General features: G+C 42.1%; 1 protein-coding gene across 1 annotated transcript in view; it reads right to left on the bottom strand.

The window, feature by feature from the left end:
- Nucleotides 1-1,954: 1,954 nt before the first annotated feature.
- M1AP (meiosis 1 associated protein) overlaps nucleotides 1,955-25,206 on the bottom strand; it is an 84,012-nt gene continuing 60,760 nt past the window's right edge. The window contains exons 8-10 of the mRNA XM_075847121.1: nucleotides 16,122-16,310; nucleotides 4,200-4,346; nucleotides 1,955-2,187 (exon numbers count right to left, since the gene is read on the bottom strand). Coding sequence (XP_075703236.1) covers nucleotides 2,050-2,187; nucleotides 4,200-4,346; nucleotides 16,122-16,310 — 474 coding nt within the window. The 3' untranslated portion in view covers nucleotides 1,955-2,049. The remainder of the gene's footprint in view (nucleotides 2,188-4,199; nucleotides 4,347-16,121; nucleotides 16,311-25,206) is intronic.

Below are 25,206 nucleotides of genomic sequence, written 5' to 3'. Positions count from 1 at the left end.
CTGTGTATATGATGGTGGCGCTGTTATACTGACACTGCTGGATCTGTGTATATGATGGCGGCGATGTTATACTGACACTGCTGGATCTGTGTATATGATGGCGGCGCTGTTATACTGACACTGCTGGATCTGTGTATATGATGGCGGCGCTGTTATACTGACACTGCTGGATCTGTGTATATGATGGCGGCGCTGTTATACTGACACTGCTGGATCGGTGTATATGATGGCGGCGCTGTTATACTGACACTGCTGGATCTGTGTATATGATGGCGGCGCTGTTATACTGACACTGCTGGATCTGTGTATATGATGGCGGCGCTGTTATACTGACACTGCTGGATCTGTGTATATGATGGCGGCGCTGTTATACTGACACTACTGGATCTGTATATGATGGTGGCGCTGTTATATTGACACTGCTGGATCGGTGTATATGATGGCGGCGCTGTTATACTGACACTGCTGGATCTGTGTATATGATGGCGGTGCTGTTATACTGACACTGCCGGATCTGTGTATATGATGGCGGCGCTGTTATACTGACACTGCTGGATCTGTGTATATGATGGCGGCGCTGTTATACTGACACTGCTGGATCGGTGTATATGATGGCGGCGCTGTTATACTGACACTGCTGGATCTGTGTATATGATGGGGTGCTGTTATACTGACACTGCTGGATCTGTGTATATGATGGCGGTGCTGTTATACTGACACTGCCGGATCTGTGTATATGATGGCGGCGCTGTTATACTGACACTGCTGGATCTGTGTATATGATGGCGGCGCTGTTATACTGACACTGCTGGATCTGTGTATATGATGGCGGCGCTGTTATACTGACACTGCTGGATCTGTGTATATGATGGCGGCGCTGTTATACTAACACTGCTGGATCTGTGTATATGATGGTGGCGCTGTTATACTGACACTGCTGGATCTGTGTATATGATGGCGGCGCTGTTATACTGACACTGCTGGATCTGTGTATATGATGGCGGCGCTGTTATACTGACACTGCTGGATCTGTGTATATGATGGCGGCGCTGTTATACTGACACTGCTGGATCTGTGTATATGATGGCGGCGCTGTTATACTGACACTGCTGGATCGGTGTATATGATGGCGGCGCTGTTATACTGACACTGCTGGATCTGTGTATATGATGGCGGCGCTGTTATATTGACACTGCTGGATCTGTGTATATGATGGCGGCGCTGTTATACTGACACTGCTGGATCTGTGTATATGATGGCGGCGCTGTTATACTGACACTGCTGGATCTGTGTATATGATGGCGGCGCTGTTATACTGACAGTACCGGATCTGTGTATATGATGGCGGCGCTGTTATACTGACACTGCTGGATCTGTGTATATGATGGCGGCGCTGTTATACTGACACTGCTGGATCTGTGTATATGATGGCGGCGCTGTTATACTGACACTGCTGGATCTGTGTATATGATGGCGGCGCTGTTATACTGACACTGCTGGATCTGTGTATATGATGGTGGCGCTGTTATACTGACACTGCTGGATCTGTGTATATGATGGTGGCGCTGTTATACTGACACTGCTGGATCGGTGTATATGATGGCGGCGCTGTTATATTGACACTGCTGGATCTGTGTATATGATGGCGGCGCTGTTATACTGACACTGCTGGATCTGTGTATATGATGGCGGCGCTGTTATACTGACACTGCTGGATCTGTGTATATGATGGCGGCGCTGTTATATTGACACTGCTGGATCTGTGTATATGATGGCGGCGCTGTTATACTGACACTGCTGGATCTGTGTATATGATGGCGGCGCTGTTATACTGACACTGCTGGATCGGTGTATATGATGGCGGCGCTGTTATACTGACACTACTGGATCTGTGTATATGATGGCGGCGCTGTTATACTGACACTACTGGATCGGTGTATATGATGGCGGCGCTGTTATATTGACACTGTCTGACTAAAAACTGAACAATAAGGATCAGAGCAGGGAACAGAAGTAACGGTGACAATGATGGGTATGAGGATAAGCGGTTCAGTCCTCTTGGTCTTGTTGCTGCTTCTCCTTGGGTGACGGGTCGTCATTTCCCGGACGTCGGCGCTTGTTGTGTTCGGGAGCAGCAAAATGTAAGGGAGCGATTGTGGCTCTGGCTTTTCCAGTGGGGAAAATCATCTAGAAAAAGCAGAGGTGATGGCGTTTATATTTCCGCTATTCTGTATAACCTGATAATTAACCCCTTCAGGACTCAGTAACTTTACCGGTGGTTTTTGGCAATTCATCGGAGAATAAAGATTTTGCAGAAATAATATATTTTGCGTTACTCACACGTTTTTAAGTCCAGGTTAATAAAAAACTACAAGATAAATTCCATTTGCATATCCCGGCCGCGGCTCATCCGGGTCCGTAATTGGGTTATTGGGGACATTTTCTTATCTATTCTTTTTTTTACTTTTCAGTCTAACACAAGGGGTTAACAAATGATAAAATGTTACAAGTATTGGGATTTTTTTTCGTCAGAACATGGAAACTCCCCCAGAAGTGACCCCATGTGAGAACTACGCCCGTCAGAGCTGTATCTGGGGGAGAAGACACGAGGAGGAAGCCGGGGAGAAAGATTCACACTTTATTATATTCATGAACTTCTCATTTATAGGGTTTATCTTTCACACAGAGCCGTGCCCCTCCCCCTCGTGCCCCCGATCTGCTGTCTGACCGCCCGTCAGGCCCCAGTAGTGGCGCAGCTTATGATGCTTTTTACTTCTACGTTTTTCCGGCCCCATTTTGGTTGACAGACTCACAAACCGTAGTAATCGGCCTTGTAGGACTGCTGTCATGTGTCGCTGACCGGCGGCTGCCCGCTGCTATCATGTGTCGCTGACCGGCGGCTGCCCTCTGCTGTCATGTGTCGCTGACCGGCGGCTGCCCTCTGCTATCATGTGTCGCTGACCGGCGGCTGCCCGCTGCTGTCATGTGTCGCTGACCGGCGGCTGCCCTCTGCTTTCATGTGTCGCTGACCGGCGGCTGCCCGCTGCTGTCATGTGTCGCTGACCGGCGGCTGCCCGCTGCTGTCATGTGTCGCTGACCGGCGGCTGCCCTCTGCTGTCATGTGTCGCTGACCGGCGGCTGCCCGCTGCTGTCATGTGTCGCTGACCGGCGGCTGCCCGCTGCTGTCATGTGTCGCTGACCGGCGGCTGCCCGCTGCTGTCATGTGTCGCTGACCGGCGGCTGCCCGCTGCTGTCATGTGTCGCTGACCGGCGGCTGCCCGCTGCTGTCATGTGTCGCTGACCGGCGGCTGCCCTCTGCTTTCATGTGTCGCTGACCGGCGGCTGCCCTCTGCTGTCATGTGTCGCTGACCGGCAGCTGCCCTCTGCTTTCATGTGTCGCTGACCGGCGGCTGCCCGCTGCTTTCATGTGTCGCTGACCGGCGGCTGCCCGCTGCTTTCATGTGTCGCTGACCGGCGGCTGCCCTCTGCTGTCATGTGTCGCTGACCGGCAGCTGCCCTCTGCTTTCATGTGTCGCTGACCGGCAGCTGCCCGCTGCTTTCATGTGTCGCTGACCGGCGGCTGCCCGCTGCTATCATGTGTCGCTGACCGGCGGCTGCCCGCTGCTATCATGTGTCGCTGACCGGCGGCTGCCCGCTGCTATCATGTGTCGCTGACCGGCGGCTGCCCGCTGCTATCATGTGTCGCTGACCGGCGGCTGCCCGCTGCTATCATGTGTCGCTGACCGGCGGCTGCCCGCTGCTATCATGTGTCGCTGACCGGCGGCTGCCCGCTGCTATCATGTGTCGCTGACCGGCGGCTGCCCGCTGCTATCATGTGTCGCTGACCGGCGGCTGCCCGCTGCTATCATGTGTCGCTGACCGGCGGCTGCCCGCTGCTATCATGTGCCGCTGACCGGCGGCTGCCCGCTGCTGTCATGTGTCGCTGACCGATGTTTTCCATCAGCACTGGCGGAGGCGCGTTACTTATAGCCTCGGCTTGTCTGAAGGCAGATTCCCTCTAACGATCTCAGACTAGGTGGAAACACTGATCCGGCTGCCCACAAACTGTCACCCCCAAGACCACAGCCTGACAGCAGCAATCCGAGGCGTCCCACAGAAGCCATAAAACAGCCCGCAGTGCCTGAAAATCACAGAGCAGCGCGGAACATCAGAAATTATATAGACTACAGGATCATTACCTGTCTGCTGGGCGCCGCTGCTCCCGGAAATGTGGAGACGTGACGTCTGGGAGTCTGTGTGAGAGAAGCCTGGAGATGTGGGTACAGATTGCCGCTGATCTCTAGAGGGTTATATAAAGCATCGGCATCCAGGCTGCGCAGCAAACCCTACACAAGGATATAATAATGACAGGTGACCCCCAATATCTCACCCCGACACTACAATAACCAAATATACTACACAAGGATATAATAATGACAGGTGACCCACAATATCTCACCCCGACACTACAATAACCAAATATACTACACAAGGATATAATAATGACAGGTGACCCACAATATCTCACCCCGACACTACAATAACCAAATATACTACACAAGGATATAATGACAGGTGACCCACAATATCTCACCCCGACACTACAATAACCAAATATACTACACAAGGATATAATAATGACCGGTGACCCACAATATCTCACCCCGACACTACAATAACCAAATATCACACACAAGTATATAATAATGACAGGTGACCCACAATATCTCACCCGACACCACAATAACCAAATATACTACACAAGGATATAATAATGACAGGTGACCCACAATATCTCACCCCGACACTACAATAACCAAATATACTACACAAGGATATAATAATGACAGGTGACCCACAATATCTCACCCCGACACTACAATAACCAAATATAATACACAAGGATATAATAATGACAGGTGACCCACAATATCTCACCCGACACTACAATAACCAAATATACTACACAAGGATATAATAATGACAGGTGACCCACAATATCTCACCCCGACACTACAATAACCAAATATAATACACAAGGATATAATAATGACAGGTGACCCACAATATCTCACCCGACACTACAATAACCAAATATACTACACAAGGATATAATAATGACAGGTGACCCACAATATCTCACCCGACACTACAATAACCAAATATAACACACAAGGATATAATAATGACCGGTGACCCACAATATCTCACCCGACACTACAATAACCAAATATACTACACAAGGATATAATAATGACAGGTGACCCACAATATCTCACCCGACACTACAATAACCAAATATCATACACAAGGATATAATAATGACAGGTGACCCACAATATCTCACCCCGACACTACAATAACCAAATATAACACACAAGTATATAATAATGACAGGTGACCCACAATATCTCACCCCGACACTACAATAACCAAATATAACACACAAGGATATAATAATGACAGGTGACCCCCAATATCTCACCCGACACTACAATAACCAAATATCATACACAAGGATATAATAATGACAGGTGACCCACAATATCTCACCCCGACACTACAATAACCAAATATACTACACAAGGATATAATAATGACAGGTGACCCACAATATCTCACCCGACACTACAATAACCAAATATCATACACAAGGATATAATAATGACAGGTGACCCACAATATCTCACCCCGACACTACAATAACCAAATATACTACACAAGGATATAATAATGACAGGTGACCCACAATATCTCACCCGACACTACAATAACCAAATATAATACACAAGTATATAATAATGACCGGTGACCCCCAATATCTCACCCGACACTACAATAACCAAATATACTACACAAGGATATAATAATGACCGGTGACCCACAATATCTCACCCCGACACTACAATAACCAAATATCATACACAAGGATATAATAATGACAGGTGACCCACAATATCTCACCCGACACTACAATAACCAAATATCACACACAAGGATATAATAATGACAGGTGACCCACAATATCTCACCCCGACACTACAATAACCAAATATAACACACAAGGATATAATAATGACAGGTGACCCACAATATCTCACCCGACACTACAATAACCAAATATAACACACAAGTATATAATAATGACAGGTGACCCACAATATCTCACCCCGACACTACAATAACCAAATATACTACACAAGGATATAATAATGACAGCTGACCCCCAATATCTCACCCCGACACTACAATAACCAAATATACTACACAAGGATATAATAATGACAGGTGACCCCCAATATCTCACCCGACACTACAATAACCAAATATAATACACAAGGATATAATAATGACAGGTGACCCCCAATATCTCACCCCGACACTACAATAACCAAATATACTACACAAGGATATAATAATGACAGCTGACCCCCAATATCTCACCCCGACACTACAATAACCAAATATACTACACAAGGATATAATAATGACAGGTGACCCCCAATATCTCACCCGACACTACAATAACCAAATATACTACACAAGGATATAATAATGACCGGTGACCCACAATATCTCACCCCGACACTACAATAACCAAATATCATACACAAGGATATAATAATGACAGGTGACCCACAATATCTCACCCCGACACTACAATAACCAAATATACTACACAAGTATATAATAATGACAGGTGACCCACAATATCTCACCCGACACTACAATAACCAAATATAATACACAAGTATATAATAATGACAGGTGACCCCCAATATCTCACCCCGACACTACAATAACCAAATATAACACACAAGGATATAATAATGACAGGTGACCCACAATATCTCACCCCGACACTACAATAACCAAATATCATACACAAGGATATAATAATGACAGGTGACCCACAATATCTCACCCCGACACTACAATAACCAAATATACTACACAAGGATATAATAATGACCGGTGACCCACAATATCTCACCCCGACACTACAATAACCAAATATAACACACAAGTATATAATAATGACAGGTGACCCCCAATATCTCACCCCGACACTACAATAACCAAATATCACACACAAGTATATAATAATGACCGGTGACCCACAATATCTCACCCCGACACTACAATAACCAAATATACTACACAAGGATATAATAATGACAGGTGACCCCCAATATCTCAGCCGACACTACAATAACCAAATATACTACACAAGGATATAATAATGACAGGTGACCCACAATATCTCACCCCGACACTACAATAACCAAATATAATACACAAGTATATAATAATGACAGGTGACCCCCAATATCTCACCCCGACACTACAATAACCAAATATACTACACAAGGATATAATAATGACAGGTGACCCACAATATCTCAGCCGACACTACAATAACCAAATATACTACACAAGGATATAATAATGACAGGTGACCCACAATATCTCACCCGACACTACAATAACCAAATATACTACACGAAGGATATAATAATGACAGGTGACCCACAATATCTCACCCGACACTACAATAACCAAATATACTACACAAGGATATAATAATGACAGATGACCCACAATATCTCACCCGACACTACAATAACCAAATATAACACACAAGTATATAATAATGACCGGTGACCCACAATATCACACCCGACACTACAATAACCAAATATCATACACAAGGATATAATAATGACAGGTGACCCACAATATCTCAGCCGACACTACAATAACCAAATATACTACACAAGGATATAATAATGACCGGTGACCCCCAATATCTCACCCCGACACTACAATAACCAAATATACTACACAAGTATATAATAATGACAGGTGACCCACAATATCTCACCCCGACACTACAATAACCAAATATACTACACAAGGATATAATAATGACAGGTGACCCACAATATCTCACCCGACACTACAATAACCAAATATACTACACAAGTATATAATAATGACAGGTGACCCACAATATCTCACCCGACACTACAATAACCAAATATACTACACAAGGATATAATAATGACAGGTGACCCACAATATCTCACCCGACACCACAATAACCAAATATAATACACAAGGATATAATAATGACAGGTGACCCACAATATCTCAGCCGACACTACAATAACCAAATATACTACACAAGGATATAATAATGACAGGTGACCCACAATATCTCACCCGACACTACAATAACCAAATATAACACACAAGTATATAATAATGACCGGTGACCCACAATATCTCACCCCGACACTACAATAACCAAATATAATACACAAGGATATAATAATGACCGGTGACCCACAATATCTCAGCCGACACTACAATAACCAAATATACTACACAAGGATATAATAATGACAGGTGACCCACAATATCTCACCCGACACTACAATAACCAAATATACTACACGAAGGATATAATAATGACAGGTGACCCACAATATCTCACCCGACACTACAATAACCAAATATACTACACAAGGATATAATAATGACAGATGACCCACAATATCTCACCCGACACTACAATAACCAAATATAACACACAAGTATATAATAATGACCGGTGACCCACAATATCACACCCCGACACTACAATAACCAAATATCATACACAAGGATATAATAATGACAGGTGACCCACAATATCTCAGCCGACACTACAATAACCAAATATACTACACAAGGATATAATAATGACCGGTGACCCCCAATATCTCACCCCGACACTACAATAACCAAATATACTACACAAGTATATAATAATGACAGGTGACCCACAATATCTCACCCCGACACTACAATAACCAAATATACTACACAAGGATATAATAATGACAGGTGACCCACAATATCTCACCCGACACTACAATAACCAAATATACTACACAAGTATATAATAATGACAGGTGACCCACAATATCTCACCCGACACTACAATAACCAAATATACTACACAAGGATATAATAATGACAGGTGACCCACAATATCTCACCCGACACCACAATAACCAAATATAATACACAAGGATATAATAATGACAGGTGACCCACAATATCTCACCCGACACTACAATAACCAAATATACTACACAAGGATATAATAATGACAGGTGACCCACAATATCTCACCCCGACACTACAATAACCAAATATACTACACAAGGATATAATAATGACAGGTGACCCCCAATATCTCACCCCAACACTACAATAACCAAATATAATACACAAGGATATAATAATGACAGGTGACCCACAATATCTCACCCGACACCACAATAACCAAATATAATACACAAGGATATAATAATGACAGGTGACCCACAATATCTCAGCCGACACTACAATAACCAAATATACTACACAAGGATATAATAATGACAGGTGACCCACAATATCTCACCCGACACTACAATAACCAAATATAACACACAAGTATATAATAATGACCGGTGACCCACAATATCTCACCCCGACACTACAATAACCAAATATAATACACAAGGATATAATAATGACCGGTGACCCACAATATCTCAGCCGACACTACAATAACCAAATATACTACACAAGGATATAATAATGACAGGTGACCCACAATATCTCACCCGACACTACAATAACCAAATATACTACACGAAGGATATAATAATGACAGGTGACCCACAATATCTCACCCGACACTACAATAACCAAATATACTACACAAGGATATAATAATGACAGATGACCCACAATATCTCACCCGACACTACAATAACCAAATATAACACACAAGTATATAATAATGACCGGTGACCCACAATATCACACCCCGACACTACAATAACCAAATATCATACACAAGGATATAATAATGACAGGTGACCCACAATATCTCAGCCGACACTACAATAACCAAATATACTACACAAGGATATAATAATGACCGGTGACCCCCAATATCTCACCCCGACACTACAATAACCAAATATACTACACAAGTATATAATAATGACAGGTGACCCACAATATCTCACCCCGACACTACAATAACCAAATATACTACACAAGGATATAATAATGACAGGTGACCCACAATATCTCACCCGACACTACAATAACCAAATATACTACACAAGTATATAATAATGACAGGTGACCCACAATATCTCACCCGACACTACAATAACCAAATATACTACACAAGGATATAATAATGACAGGTGACCCACAATATCTCACCCGACACCACAATAACCAAATATAATACACAAGGATATAATAATGACAGGTGACCCACAATATCTCACCCGACACTACAATAACCAAATATACTACACAAGGATATAATAATGACAGGTGACCCACAATATCTCACCCCGACACTACAATAACCAAATATACTACACAAGGATATAATAATGACAGGTGACCCCCAATATCTCACCCCAACACTACAATAACCAAATATAATACACAAGGATATAATAATGACAGGTGACCCACAATATCTCACCCGACACTACAATAACCAAATATAATACACAAGGATATAATAATGACAGGTGACCCACAATATCTCACCCGACACTACAATAACCAAATATACTACACAAGGATATAATAATGACAGGTGACCCACAATATCTCACCCGACACTACAATAACCAAATATACTACACAAGGATATAATAATGACAGGTGACCCACAATATCTCACCCGACACTACAATAACCAAATATCACACACAAGGATATAATAATGACAGGTGACCCACAATATCTCACCCCGACACTACAATAACCAAATATCACACACAAGTATATAATAATGACAGGTGACCCCCAATATCTCACCCCGACACTACAATAACCAAATATCACACACAAGTATATAATAATGACCGGTGACCCACAATATCTCACCCCGACACTACAATAACCAAATATACTACACAAGGATATAATAATGACAGGTGACCCCCAATATCTCAGCCGACACTACAATAACCAAATATACTACACAAGGATATAATAATGACAGGTGACCCACAATATCTCACCCCGACACTACAATAACCAAATATACTACACAAGGATATAATAATGACAGGTGACCCACAATATCTCACCCCGACACTACAATAACCAAATATAACACACAAGTATATAATAATGACAGGTGACCCACAATATCTCACCCCAACACTACAATAACCAAATATACTACACAAGGATATAATAATGACAGGTGACCCACAATATCTCACCCCGACACTACAATAACCAAATATACTACACAAGGATATAATAATGACAGGTGACCCACAATATCTCACCCGACACTACAATAACCAAATATCATACACAAGTATATAATAATGACAGGTGACCCATAATATCTCACCCCGACACTACAATAACCAAATATACTACACAAGGATATAATAATGACAGATGACCCACAATATCTCACCCGACACTACAATAACCAAATATAACACACAAGTATATAATAATGACAGGTGACCCACAATATCTCACCCGACACTACAATAACCAAATATACTACACAAGTATATAATAATGACAGGTGACCCACAATATCTCACCCCGACACTACAATAACCAAATATAACACACAAGTATATAATAATGACAGGTGACCCACAATATCTCACCCGACACTACAATAACCAAATATACTACACAAGGATATAATAATGACAGGTGACCCACAATATCTCACCCCGACACTACAATAACCAAATATCACACACAAGGATATAATAATGACAGGTGACCCACAATATCTCACCCGACACTACAATAACCAAATATCACACACAAGGATATAATAATGACAGGTGACCCACAATATCTCACCCGACACTACAATAACCAAATATACTACACAAGGATATAATAATGACAGGTGACCCACAATATCTCACCCCGACACTACAATAACCAAATATAATACACAAGTATATAATAATGACAGGTGACCCACAATATCTCACCCCGACACTACAATAACCAAATATACTACACAAGGATATAATAATGACAGGTGACCCCCAATATCTCACCCGACACTACAATAACCAAATATACTACACAAGGATATAATAATGACAGGTGACCCACAATATCTCACCCCGACACTACAATAACCAAATATACTACACAAGGATATAATAATGACCGGTGACCCACAATATCTCACCCCGACACTACAATAACCAAATATAACACACAAGTATATAATAATGACAGGTGACCCACAATATCTCACCCGACACTACAATAACCAAATATAATACACAAGGATATAATAATGACAGGTGACCCACAATATCTCACCCCGACACTACAATAACCAAATATAATACACAAGTATATAATAATGACAGGTGACCCACAATATCTCACCCCGACACTACAATAACCAAATATACTACACAAGGATATAATAATGACAGGTGACCCCCAATATCTCACCCGACACTACAATAACCAAATATACTACACAAGGATATAATAATGACAGGTGACCCACAATATCTCACCCCGACACTACAATAACCAAATATACTACACAAGGATATAATAATGACCGGTGACCCACAATATCTCACCCCGACACTACAATAACCAAATATAACACACAAGTATATAATAATGACAGGTGACCCACAATATCTCACCCGACACTACAATAACCAAATATAATACACAAGGATATAATAATGACAGGTGACCCACAATATCTCACCCCGACACTACAATAACCAAATATAATACACAAGGATATAATAATGACAGGTGACCCACAATATCTCACCCGACACTACAATAACCAAATATAATACACAAGGATATAATAATGACAGGTGACCCACAATATCTCACCCCGACACTACAATAACCAAATATACTACACAAGGATATAATAATGACAGGTGACCCCCAATATCTCACCCCGACACTACAATAACCAAATATAACACACAAGTATATAATAATGACAGGTGACCCACAATATCTCACCCGACACCACAATAACCAAATATAATACACAAGTATATAATAATGACCGGTGACCCACAATATCTCACCCGACACTACAATAACCAAATATACTACACAAGGATATAATAATGACAGGTGACCCACAATATCTCAGCCGACACTACAATAACCAAATATACTACACAAGTATATAATAATGACAGGTGACCCACAATATCTCACCCGACACCACAATAACCAAATATAATACACAAGGATATAATAATGACAGGTGACCCACAATATCTCAGCCGACACTACAATAACCAAATATACTACACAAGGATATAATAATGACAGGTGACCCACAATATCTCACCCGACACTACAATAACCAAATATACTACACAAGGATATAATAATGACCGGTGACCCACAATATCTCACCCGACACTACAATAACCAAATATCACACACAAGTATATAATATTGACAGGTGACCCACAATATCTCACCCCGACACTACAATAACCAAATATAATACACAAGGATATAATAATGACCGGTGACCCACAATATCTCAGCCGACACTACAATAACCAAATATAATACACAAGGATATAATAATGACAGGTGACCCACAATATCTCACCCGACACTACAATAACCAAATATAATACACAAGGATATAATAATGACAGGTGACCCACAATATCTCACCCCGACACTACAATAACCAAATATACTACACAAGGATATAATAATGACAGGTGACCCACAATATCTCAGCCGACACTACAATAACCAAATATCACACACAAGGATATAATAATGACAGGTGACCCACAATATCTCACCCGACACTACAATAACCAAATATACTACACAAGGATATAATAATGACAGGTGACCCACAATATCTCACCCGACACTACAATAACCAAATATCACACACAAGGATATAATAATGACAGGTGACCCACAATATCTCACCCGACACTACAATAACCAAATATACTACACAAGGATATAATAATGACAGGTGACCCCCAATATCTCACCCCGACACTACAATAACCAAATATAATACACAAGTATATAATAATGACAGGTGACCCACAATATCTCACCCGACACTACAATAACCAAATATACTACACAAGGATATAATAATGACAGGTGACCCACAATATCTCACCCGACACTACAATAACCAAATATCACACACAAGGATATAATAATGACAGGTGACCCCCAATATCTCACCCCGACACTACAATAACCAAATATAACACACAAGGATATAATAATGACAGGTGACCCACAATATCTCACCCGACACTACAATAACCAAATATAATACACAAGTATATAATAATGACAGGTGACCCACAATATCTCACCCGACACTACAATAACCAAATATACTACACAAGGATATAATAATGACAGGTGACCCACAATATCTCACCCCGACACTACAATAACCAAATATACTACACAAGGATATAATAATGACAGGTGACCCACAATATCTCAGCCGACACTACAATAACCAAATATACTACACAAGGATATAATAATGACAGGTGACCCACAATATCTCACCCGACACTACAATAACCAAATATCACACACAAGGATATAATAATGACAGGTGACCCACAATATCTCACCCGACACTACAATAACCAAATATAACACACAAGGATATAATAATGACAGGTGACCCACAATATCTCACCCGACACTACAATAACCAAATATCATACACAAGGATATAATAATGACAGGTGACCCACAATATCTCACCCGACACTACAATAACCAAATATACTACACAAGGATATAATAATGACAGGTGACCCACAATATCTCACCCGACACTACAATAACCAAATATCACACACAAGGATATAATAATGACAGGTGACCCCCAATATCTCACCCCGACACTACAATAACCAAATATAACACACAAGGATATAATAATGACAGGTGACCCACAATATCTCACCCGACACTACAATAACCAAATATAATACACAAGTATATAATAATGACAGGTGACCCACAATATCTCACCCGACACTACAATAACCAAATATACTACACAAGGATATAATAATGACAGGTGACCCACAATATCTCACCCCGACACTACAATAACCAAATATACTACACAAGGATATAATAATGACAGGTGACCCACAATATCTCAGCCGACACTACAATAACCAAATATACTACACAAGGATATAATAATGACAGGTGACCCACAATATCTCACCCGACACTACAATAACCAAATATCACACACAAGGATATAATAATGACAGGTGACCCACAATATCTCACCCGACACTACAATAACCAAATATAACACACAAGGATATAATAATGACAGGTGACCCACAATATCTCACCCGACACTACAATAACCAAATATCATACACAAGTATATAATAATGACAGGTGACCCACAATATCTCACCCCGACACTACAAAAACCAAATATACTACACAAGTATATAATAATGACCGGTGACCCACAATATCTCACCCCGACACTACAATAACCAAATATACTACACAAGTATATAATAATGACCGGTGACCCACAATATCTCACCCCGACACTACAATAACCAAATATACTACACAAGGATATAATAATGACAGGTGACCCCCAATATCACATGTTAGGATTAGATACACAGCTCAGCAGACAGTATCACACATGATAGGATTAGATACAGTGGCTCAGCAGACAGTATCACACATGATAGGATTAGATACACTGATCAGCAGACAGTATCACACATGATAGGATTAGATACACGGCTCAGCAGACAGTATCACACATGATAGGATTAGATAAAGTGGCTCAGCAGACAGTATCACACATGACAGGATTAGATGCATGGCACAGCAGGCAGTATCACACATGACAGGATTAGATACACGGCTCAGCAGGCAGTATCTCACATTGCAGCTTTGTATGTCAGTAGCGCGGTGTTGGTGTACAGAGTGTAATGACCTCCCTCCGCCGTATTCTCGGACCCCTGTACCTGGACTCGGTGAACGGCGGACTCCGTCATGGTGGCCGGTAGAGGAGGAACCTTCATGAGGAGGACGAGTTCTCTGACAGCAACCGGACGAAGCAGCAGAGCCGCGGAATCAGAAGAGGAGACGAGGACATGAGGCAGGAGCGGAGAACTGCGCTGAGGACAGGAGGCGACCAGGGACAGCTGCTGCGACTAGTCAGGAGGAGAGAGAGACCAACATCACCTTATATCCTCCAGAGAGACCAACATCACCTTATATCCTCCAGAGAGAGAGAGACAAACATCACCTTATATTCTCCAGAGAGAGACAAACATCACCTTATATCCTCCAGAGAGAGAGAGACAAACATCACCTTATATCCTCCAGAGAGAGAGACCAACATCACCTTATATTCTCCAGAGAGAGAGACCAACATCACCTTATATCCTCCAGAGAGAGAGAGACAAACATCACCTTATATTCTCCAGAGAGAGACAAACATCACCTTATATCCTCCAGAGAGAGAGAGACAAAGATCACCTTATATCCTCCAGAGAGACAAACATCACCTTATATCCTCCAGAGAGAGAGAGACAAACATCACCTTATATCCTCCAGAGAGAGAGAGACAAACATCACCTTATATCCTCCAGAGAGAGAGAGACAAACATCACCTTATATCCTCCAGAGAGACAAACATCACCTTATATCCTCCAGAGAGAGAGACAAACATCACCTTATATCCTCCAGAGAGAGACAAACATCACCTTATATCCTCCAGAGAGAGAGACAAACATCACCTTATATCCTCCAGAGAGAGAGACAAACATCACCTTATATCCTCCAGAGAGACAAACATCACCTTATATCCTCCAGAGACAAACATCACCTTATATCCTCCAGAGAGAGAGACAAACATCACCTTATATTCTCCAGAGAGAGACAAACATCACCTTATATCCTCCAGAGAGAGAGACCAACATCACCTTATATCCTCCAGAGAGAGAGACAAACATCACCTTATATCCTCCAGAGAGAGAGACAAACATCACCTTATATTCTCCAGAGACAAACATCACCTTATATCCTCCAGAGAGAGACAAACATCACCTTATATCCTCCAGAGAGAGACAAACATCACCTTATATCCTCCAGAGAGAGAGAGACCAACATCACCTTATATCCTCCAGAGAGAGACAAACATCACCTTATATCCTCCAGAGAGAGAGAGACAAACATCATCTTATATCCCCCAGAGAGAGAGACCAACATCACCTTATATCCTCCAGAGAGAGACAAACATCACCTTATATCCTCCAGAGAGACAAACATCACCTTATATCCTCCAGAGAGAGAGACAAACATCACCTTCTATCCTCCAGAGAGAGAGACAAACATCACTTTATATCCTCCAGAGAGACAAACATCACCTTATATCCTCCAGAGAGAGAGAGACCAACATCACCTTATATCCTCCAGAGAGAGACCAACATCACCTTATATCCTCCAGAGAGAGACAAACATCACCTTATATCCTCCAGAGAGAGACCAACATCACCTTATATCCTCCAGAGAGAGACAAACATCACCTTATATCCTCCAGAGAGAGAGAGACAAACATCACCTTATATCCTCCAGAGAGAGAGAGACAAACATCACCTTATATCCTCCAGAGAGAGAGACAAACATCACCTTATATCCTCCAGAGAGACAAACATCACCTTATATTCTCCAGAGAGACAAACATCACCTTATATCCTCCAGAGAGAGAGAGACCAACATCACCTTATATCCTCCAGAGAGAGACAAACATCATCTTATATCCTCCAGAGAGAGAGACAAACATCACCTTATATCCTCCAGAGAGACAAACATCACCTTATATCCTCCAGAGAGACAAACATCACCTTATATCCTCCAGAGAGACAAACATCATCTTATATCCTCCAGAGAGAGAGACAAACATCACCTTATATCCTCCAGAGAGAGAGAGACAAACATCACCTTATATCCTCCAGAGAGAGAGACAAACATCACCTTATATCCTCCAGAGAGAGACAAACATCACCTTATATCCTCCAGAGAGAGAGACAAACATCACCTTATATCCTCCAGAGAGACAAACATCACCTTATATCCTCCAGAGACAAACATCACCTTATATCCTCCAGAGAGACAAACATCACCTTATATCCTCCAGAGAGACAAACATCACCTTATATCCTCCAGAGAGACAAACATCACCTTATATCCTCCAGAGAGACAAACATCACCTTATATCCTCCAGAGAGAGAGACAAACATCACCTTATATCCTCCAGAGAGAGACAAACATCACCTTATATCCTCCAGAGAGAGACAAACATCACCTTATATCCTCCAGAGAAAGACCAACATCACCTTATATCCTCCAGAGAGAGAGAGACCAACATCACCTTATATCCTCCAGAGAGAGAGAGACCAACATCACCTTATATCCTCCAGAGAGAGACAAACATCACCTTATATCCTCCAGAGAGAGACAAACATCACCTTATATCCTCCAGAGAGAGACCAACATCACCTTATATCCTCCAGAGAGAGCCCAACATCACCTTATATCCTCCAGAGAGAGACCAACATCACCTTATATCCTCCAGAGAGAGAGAGAGACAAACATCACCTTATATCCTCCATAGAGAGACAAACATCACCTTATATTCTCCAGAGAGACAAACATCACCTTATATCCTCCAGAGAGAGAGACAAACATCACCTTATATTCTCCAGAGAGACAAACATCACCTTATATCCTCCAGAGAGAGACAAACATCACCTTATATTCTCCAGAGAGAGACAAACATCACCTTATGTGATGGTGCATTATATGTGGTTTATTGTGAGTCCTCAGCAGAGAGGGATAACTCTCTAATCAAGTACCACAGGTCGTGTCTCCAGCCTATGGACAATTGGACGAGTCAGAGGTGAAGTCCACAAGACAAAGTGTTGTCATTGTCCAGACCCCACAGGGGGTCATCAGGAGGCACCACAGTTATATTCAGCTCAGGTGCAGACCAGCAATCAAGGGTGATCCAATTATCTTCCCCATTGTGTTCTCATCCTGGCTGTGGCAATACACATCATAGCACAAAGGACCACAACTCACATACAGACAGTGTATGACTACAAACTAAAGTCATTATAATGATGGTGACTAGAAACTGCCAAGATGTTCCTCCCCCTGAGTGGATATAAGGGCTTGTCCTGGGGAGGATGGAGATCTTCTGGATTTAGACCTGAAGGAGAGCTGAAGCTGAGGCCAGCACTCTGAAGATGTTCCTGGGATTACTTATTTTGTGGACTGTGTGTTGTTCCTGCATTGAACGTGACTTGTTCTGTCAACATTGGATGCAATAAACCCTGTTGGAGTTACCCTGTCGTCACTGGCTCTGTTGATCGTGTATTAACGTAACGAACCCCATGACACCTTATATCCTCCAGAGAGAGAGAGACCAACATCACCTTATATCCTCCAGAGAGAGACAAACATCATCTTATATCCTCCAGAGAGAGAGACAAACATCACCTTATATCCTCCAGAGAGACAAACATCACCTTATATCCTCCAGAGAGACAAACATCACCTTATATCCTCCAGAGAGAGACCAACATCACCTTATATCCTCCAGAGAGAGAGACAAACATCACCTTATATCCTCCAGAGAGAGACAAACATCACCTTATATCCTCCAGAGAGAGAGACCAACATCACCTTATATCCTCCAGAGAGAGAGACAAACATCACCTTATATCCTCCAGAGAGACAAACATCACCTTATATCCTCCAGAGAGAGAGAGACCAACATCACCTTATATCCTCCAGAGAGAGACCAACATCACCTTATATCCTCCAGAGAGACAAACATCACCTTATATCCTCCAGAGAGACCAACATCACCTTATATCCTCCAGAGAGAGACAAACATCACCTTATATCCTCCAGAGAGAGACAAACATCACCTTATATTCTCCAGAGAGAGACCAACATCACCTTATATTCTCCAGAGAGAGACCAACATCACCTTATATCCTCCAGAGAGAGAGAGACAAACATCACCTTATATCCTCCAGAGAGAGAGAGACAAACATCACCTTATATCCTCCAGAGAGAGAGACAAACATCACCTTATATCATCCAGAGAGAGAGAGACAAACATCACCTTATATCCTCCAGAGAGAGAGAGACAAACATCACCTTATATCCTCCAGAGAGAGAGACCAACATCACCTTATATCCTCCAGAGAGAGACCAACATCACCTTATATCCTCCAGAGAGAGACAAACATCACCTTATATCCTCCAGAGAGAGACCAACATCACCTTATATCCTCCAGAGAGAGAGACAAACATCACCTTATATCCTCCAGAGAGAGACCAACATCACCTTATATCCTCCAGAGAGAGACCAACATCACCTTATATCCTCCAGAGAGACAAACATCACCTTATATCCTCCAGAGAGAGACAAACATCACCTTATATCCTCCAGAGAGACAAACATCACCTTATATCCTCCAGAGAGAGAGACAAACATCACCTTATATTCTCCAGAGAGAGAGAGACAAACATCACCTTATATTCTCCAGAGAGAGACAAACATCACCTTATATCCTCCAGAGAGAGACAAACATCACCTTATATTCTCCAGAGAGAGACAAACATCACCTTATATCCTCCAGAGAGAGAGACAAACATCACCTTATATCCTCCAGAGAGAGACAAACATCACCTTATATTCTCCAGAGAGAGACAAACATCACCTTATATCCTCCAGAGAGAGAGACAAACATCACCTTATATCCTCCAGAGAGAGAGAGAGACAAACATCACCTTATATTCTCCAGAGAGAGAGAGACAAACATCACCTTATATCCTCCAGAGAGAGACAAACATCACCTTATATCCTCCAGAGAGAGACAAACATTACCTTATATTCTCCAGAGAGAGAGACAAACATCACCTTATATCCTCCAGAGAGAGAGACAAACATCACCTTATATCCTCCAGAGAGAGAGACAAACATCACCTTATATTCTCCAGAGAGACAAACATCACCTTATATCCTCCAGAGAGAGAGACAAACATCACCTTCTATCCTCCAGAGAGAGACAAACATCACCTTATATTCTCCAGAGAGAGAGAGACAAACATCACCTTATATTATCCAGAGAGAGAGAGACAAACATCACCTTATATCCTCCAGAGAGACAAACATCACCTTATATCCTCCAGAGAGACAAACATCACCGTATATCCTCCAGAGAGACAAACATCATCTTATATCCTCCAGAGAGAGAGACAAACATCACCTTATATCCTCCAGAGAGACAAACATCACCTTATATCCTCCAGAGAGAGAGAGACAAACATCACCTTATATCCTCCAGAGAGAGAGACAAACATCACCTTATATCCTCCAGAGAGAGACAAACATCACCTTATATCCTCCAGAGAGAGAGACAAACATCACCTTATATCCTCCAGAGAGAGACAAACATCACCTTATATCCTCCAGAGAGAGACAAACATCACCTTATATCCTCCAGAGAGAGACAAACATCACCTTATATCCTCCAGAGAGAGAGACAAACATCACCTTATATCCTCCAGAGAGACAAACATCACCTTATATCCTCCAGAGAGACAAACATCACCTTATATCCTCCAGAGAGACAAACATCACCTTATATCCTCCAGAGAGACAAACATCACCTTATATCCTCCAGAGAGAGAGACAAACATCACCTTATATCCTCCAGAGAGACAAACATCACCTTATATCCTCCAGAGAGAGAGACAAACATCACCTTATATCCTCCAGAGAGAGAGAGACAAACATCACCTTATATCCTCCAGAGAGAGACAAACATCACCTTATATCCTCCAGAGAGAGACAAACATCACCTTATATCCTCCAGAGAGAGACAAACATCACCTTATATCCTCCAGAGAGAGAGACAAACATCACCTTATATCCTCCAGAGAGAGACAAACATCACCTTATATCCTCCAGAGAAAGACCAACATCACCTTATATCCTCCAGAGAGAGAGAGACAAACATCACCTTATATCCTCCAGAGAGAGACCAACATCACCTTATATCCTCCAGAGAGAGACAAACATCACCTTATATCCTCCAGAGAGAGACAAACATCACCTTATATCCTCCAGAGAGAGACCAACATCACCTTATATCCTCCAGAGAGAGCCCAACATCACCTTATATCCTCCAGAGAGAGACCAACATCACCTTATATCCTCCAGAGAGAGAGAGACAAACATCACCTTATATCCTCCAGAGAGAGAGACAAACATCACCTTATATTCTCCAGAGAGACAAACATCACCTTATATCCTCCAGAGAGAGAGAGACAAACATCACCTTATATCCTCCAGAGAGAGAGACCAACATCACCTTATATCCTCCAGAGAGAGACAAACATCACCTTATATTCTCCAGAGAGAGACAAACATCACCTTATATCCTCCAGAGAGAGAGACAAACATCACCTTATATTCTCCAGAGAGAGAGACAAACATCACCTTATATTCTCCAGAGAGAGAGACAAACATCACCTTATATCCTCCAGAGAGAGAGAGACAAACATCACCTTATATCCTCCAGAGAGAGAGAGACCAACATCACCTTATATCCTCCAGAGAGAGACAAACATCACCTTATATCCTCCAGAGAGAGAGACCAACATCACCTTATATTCTCCAGAGAGACAAACATCACCTTATATCCTCCAGAGAGAGACAAACATCACCTTATATTCTACAGAGAGACAAACATCATCTTATATCCTCCAGAGAGACAAACATCACCTTATATCCTCCAGAGAGAGAGACAAACATCACCTTATATTCTCCAGAGAGAGAGACAAACATCACCTTATATCCTCCAGAGAGAGTCAAACATCACCTTATATCCTCCAGAGAGAGAGAGACAAACATCACCTTATATCCTCCAGAGAGAGAGACAAACATCACCTTATATCCTCCAGAGAGAGAGAGACAAACATCACCTTATATCCTCCAGAGAGAGAGAGACAAACATCACCTTATATCCTCCAGAGAGAGACAAACATCACCTTATATTCTCCAGAGAGAGAGACAAACATCACCTTATATCCTCCAGAGAGAGACAAACATCACCTTATATCCTCCAGAGAGAGACCAACATCACCTTATATTCTCCAGAGAGAGACCAACATCACCTTATATCCTCCAGAGAGAGAGAGACAAACATCACCTTATATCCTCCAGAGAGAGAGACAAACATCACCTTATATCCTCCAGAGAGACCAACATCACCTTATATCCTCCAGAGAGACCAACATCACCTTATATCCTCCAGAGAGAGAGAGACAAACATCACCTTATATCCTCCAGAGAGAGACCAACATCACCTTATATCCTCCAGAGAGAGACCAACATCACCTTATATCCTCCAGAGAGAGACCAACATCACCTTATATCCTCCAGAGAGAGAGACAAACATCACCTTATATCCTCCAGAGAGAGACCAACATCACCTTATATCCTCCAGAGAGAGACAAACATCACCTTATATCCTCCAGAGAGAGACCAACATCACCTTATATCCTCCAGAGAGAGAGACAAACATCACCTTATATCCTCCAGAGAGAGAGACAAACATCACCTTATATCCTCCAGAGAGAGAGAGACAAACATCACCTTATATTCTCCAGAGAGAGACAAACATCACCTTATATCCTCCAGAGAGAGACAAACATCACCTTATATCCTCCAGAGAGAGACAAACATTACCTTATATTCTCCAGAGAGAGAGACAAACATCACCTTATATCCTCCAGAGAGAGAGACAAACATCACCTTATATTCTCCAGAGAGACCAACATCACCTTATATTCTCCAGAGAGAGACCAACATCACCTTATATCCTCCAGAGAGAGAGACAAACATCACCTTATATCCTCCAGAGAGAGAGACAAACATCACCTTATATCCTCCAGAGAGAGAGACAAACATCACCTTATATTATCCAGAGAGAGAGAGACAAACATCACCTTATATCCTCCAGAGAGAGAGAGACAAACATCACCTTATATCCTCCAGAGAGAGAGACCAACATCACCTTATATCCTCCAGAGAGAGACCAACATCACCTTATATCCTCCAGAGAGAGACAAACATCACCTTATATCCTCCAGAGAGAGACCAACATCACCTTATATCCTCCAGAGAGAGAGACAAACATCACCTTATATCCTCCAGAGAGAGACCAACATCACCTTATATCCTCCAGAGAGAGACAAACATCACCTTATATCCTCCAGAGAGAGACCAACATCACCTTATATCCTCCAGAGAGAGAGACAAACATCACCTTATATCCTCCAGAGAGAGAGACAAACATCACCTTATATCCTCCAGAGAGAGAGACAAACATCACCTTATATCCTCCAGAGAGAGAGAGACAAACATCACCTTATATTCTCCAGAGAGAGAGAGACAAACATCACCTTATATCCTCCAGAGAGAGACAAACATCACCTTATATCCTCCAGAGAGAGACAAACATTACCTTATATTCTCCAGAGAGAGAGACAAACATCACCTTATATCCTCCAGAGAGAGAGACAAACATCACCTTATATTCTCCAGAGAGACAAACATCACCTTATATCCTCCAGAGAGAGAGAGACAAACATCACCTTATATCCTCCAGAGAGAGACAAACATCACCTTATATTCTCCAGAGAGAGAGAGACAAACATCACCTTATATCCTCCAGAGAGACAAACATCACCTTATATCCTCCAGAGAGAGACAAACATCACCTTATATCATCCAGAGAGAGAGACCAACATCACCTTATATCCTCCAGAGAGAGACAAACATCACCTTATATCCTCCAGAGAGAGACAAACATCACCTTATATCCTCCAGAGAGAGACAAACATCACCTTATATCCTCCAGAGAGAGAGACAAACATCACCTTATATCCTCCAGAGAGAGAGACAAACATCACCTTATATCCTCCAGAGAGAGAGACAAACATCACCTTATATCCTCCAGA

Source organism: Rhinoderma darwinii, assembly GCF_050947455.1.
Source record: "Rhinoderma darwinii isolate aRhiDar2 chromosome 1 unlocalized genomic scaffold, aRhiDar2.hap1 SUPER_1_unloc_2, whole genome shotgun sequence".
NCBI lineage: Eukaryota > Metazoa > Chordata > Amphibia > Anura > Rhinodermatidae > Rhinoderma > Rhinoderma darwinii.
Note: the sequence above shows the minus strand (reverse complement) of the source record. Positions and strands in the feature narration are given on the sequence as shown.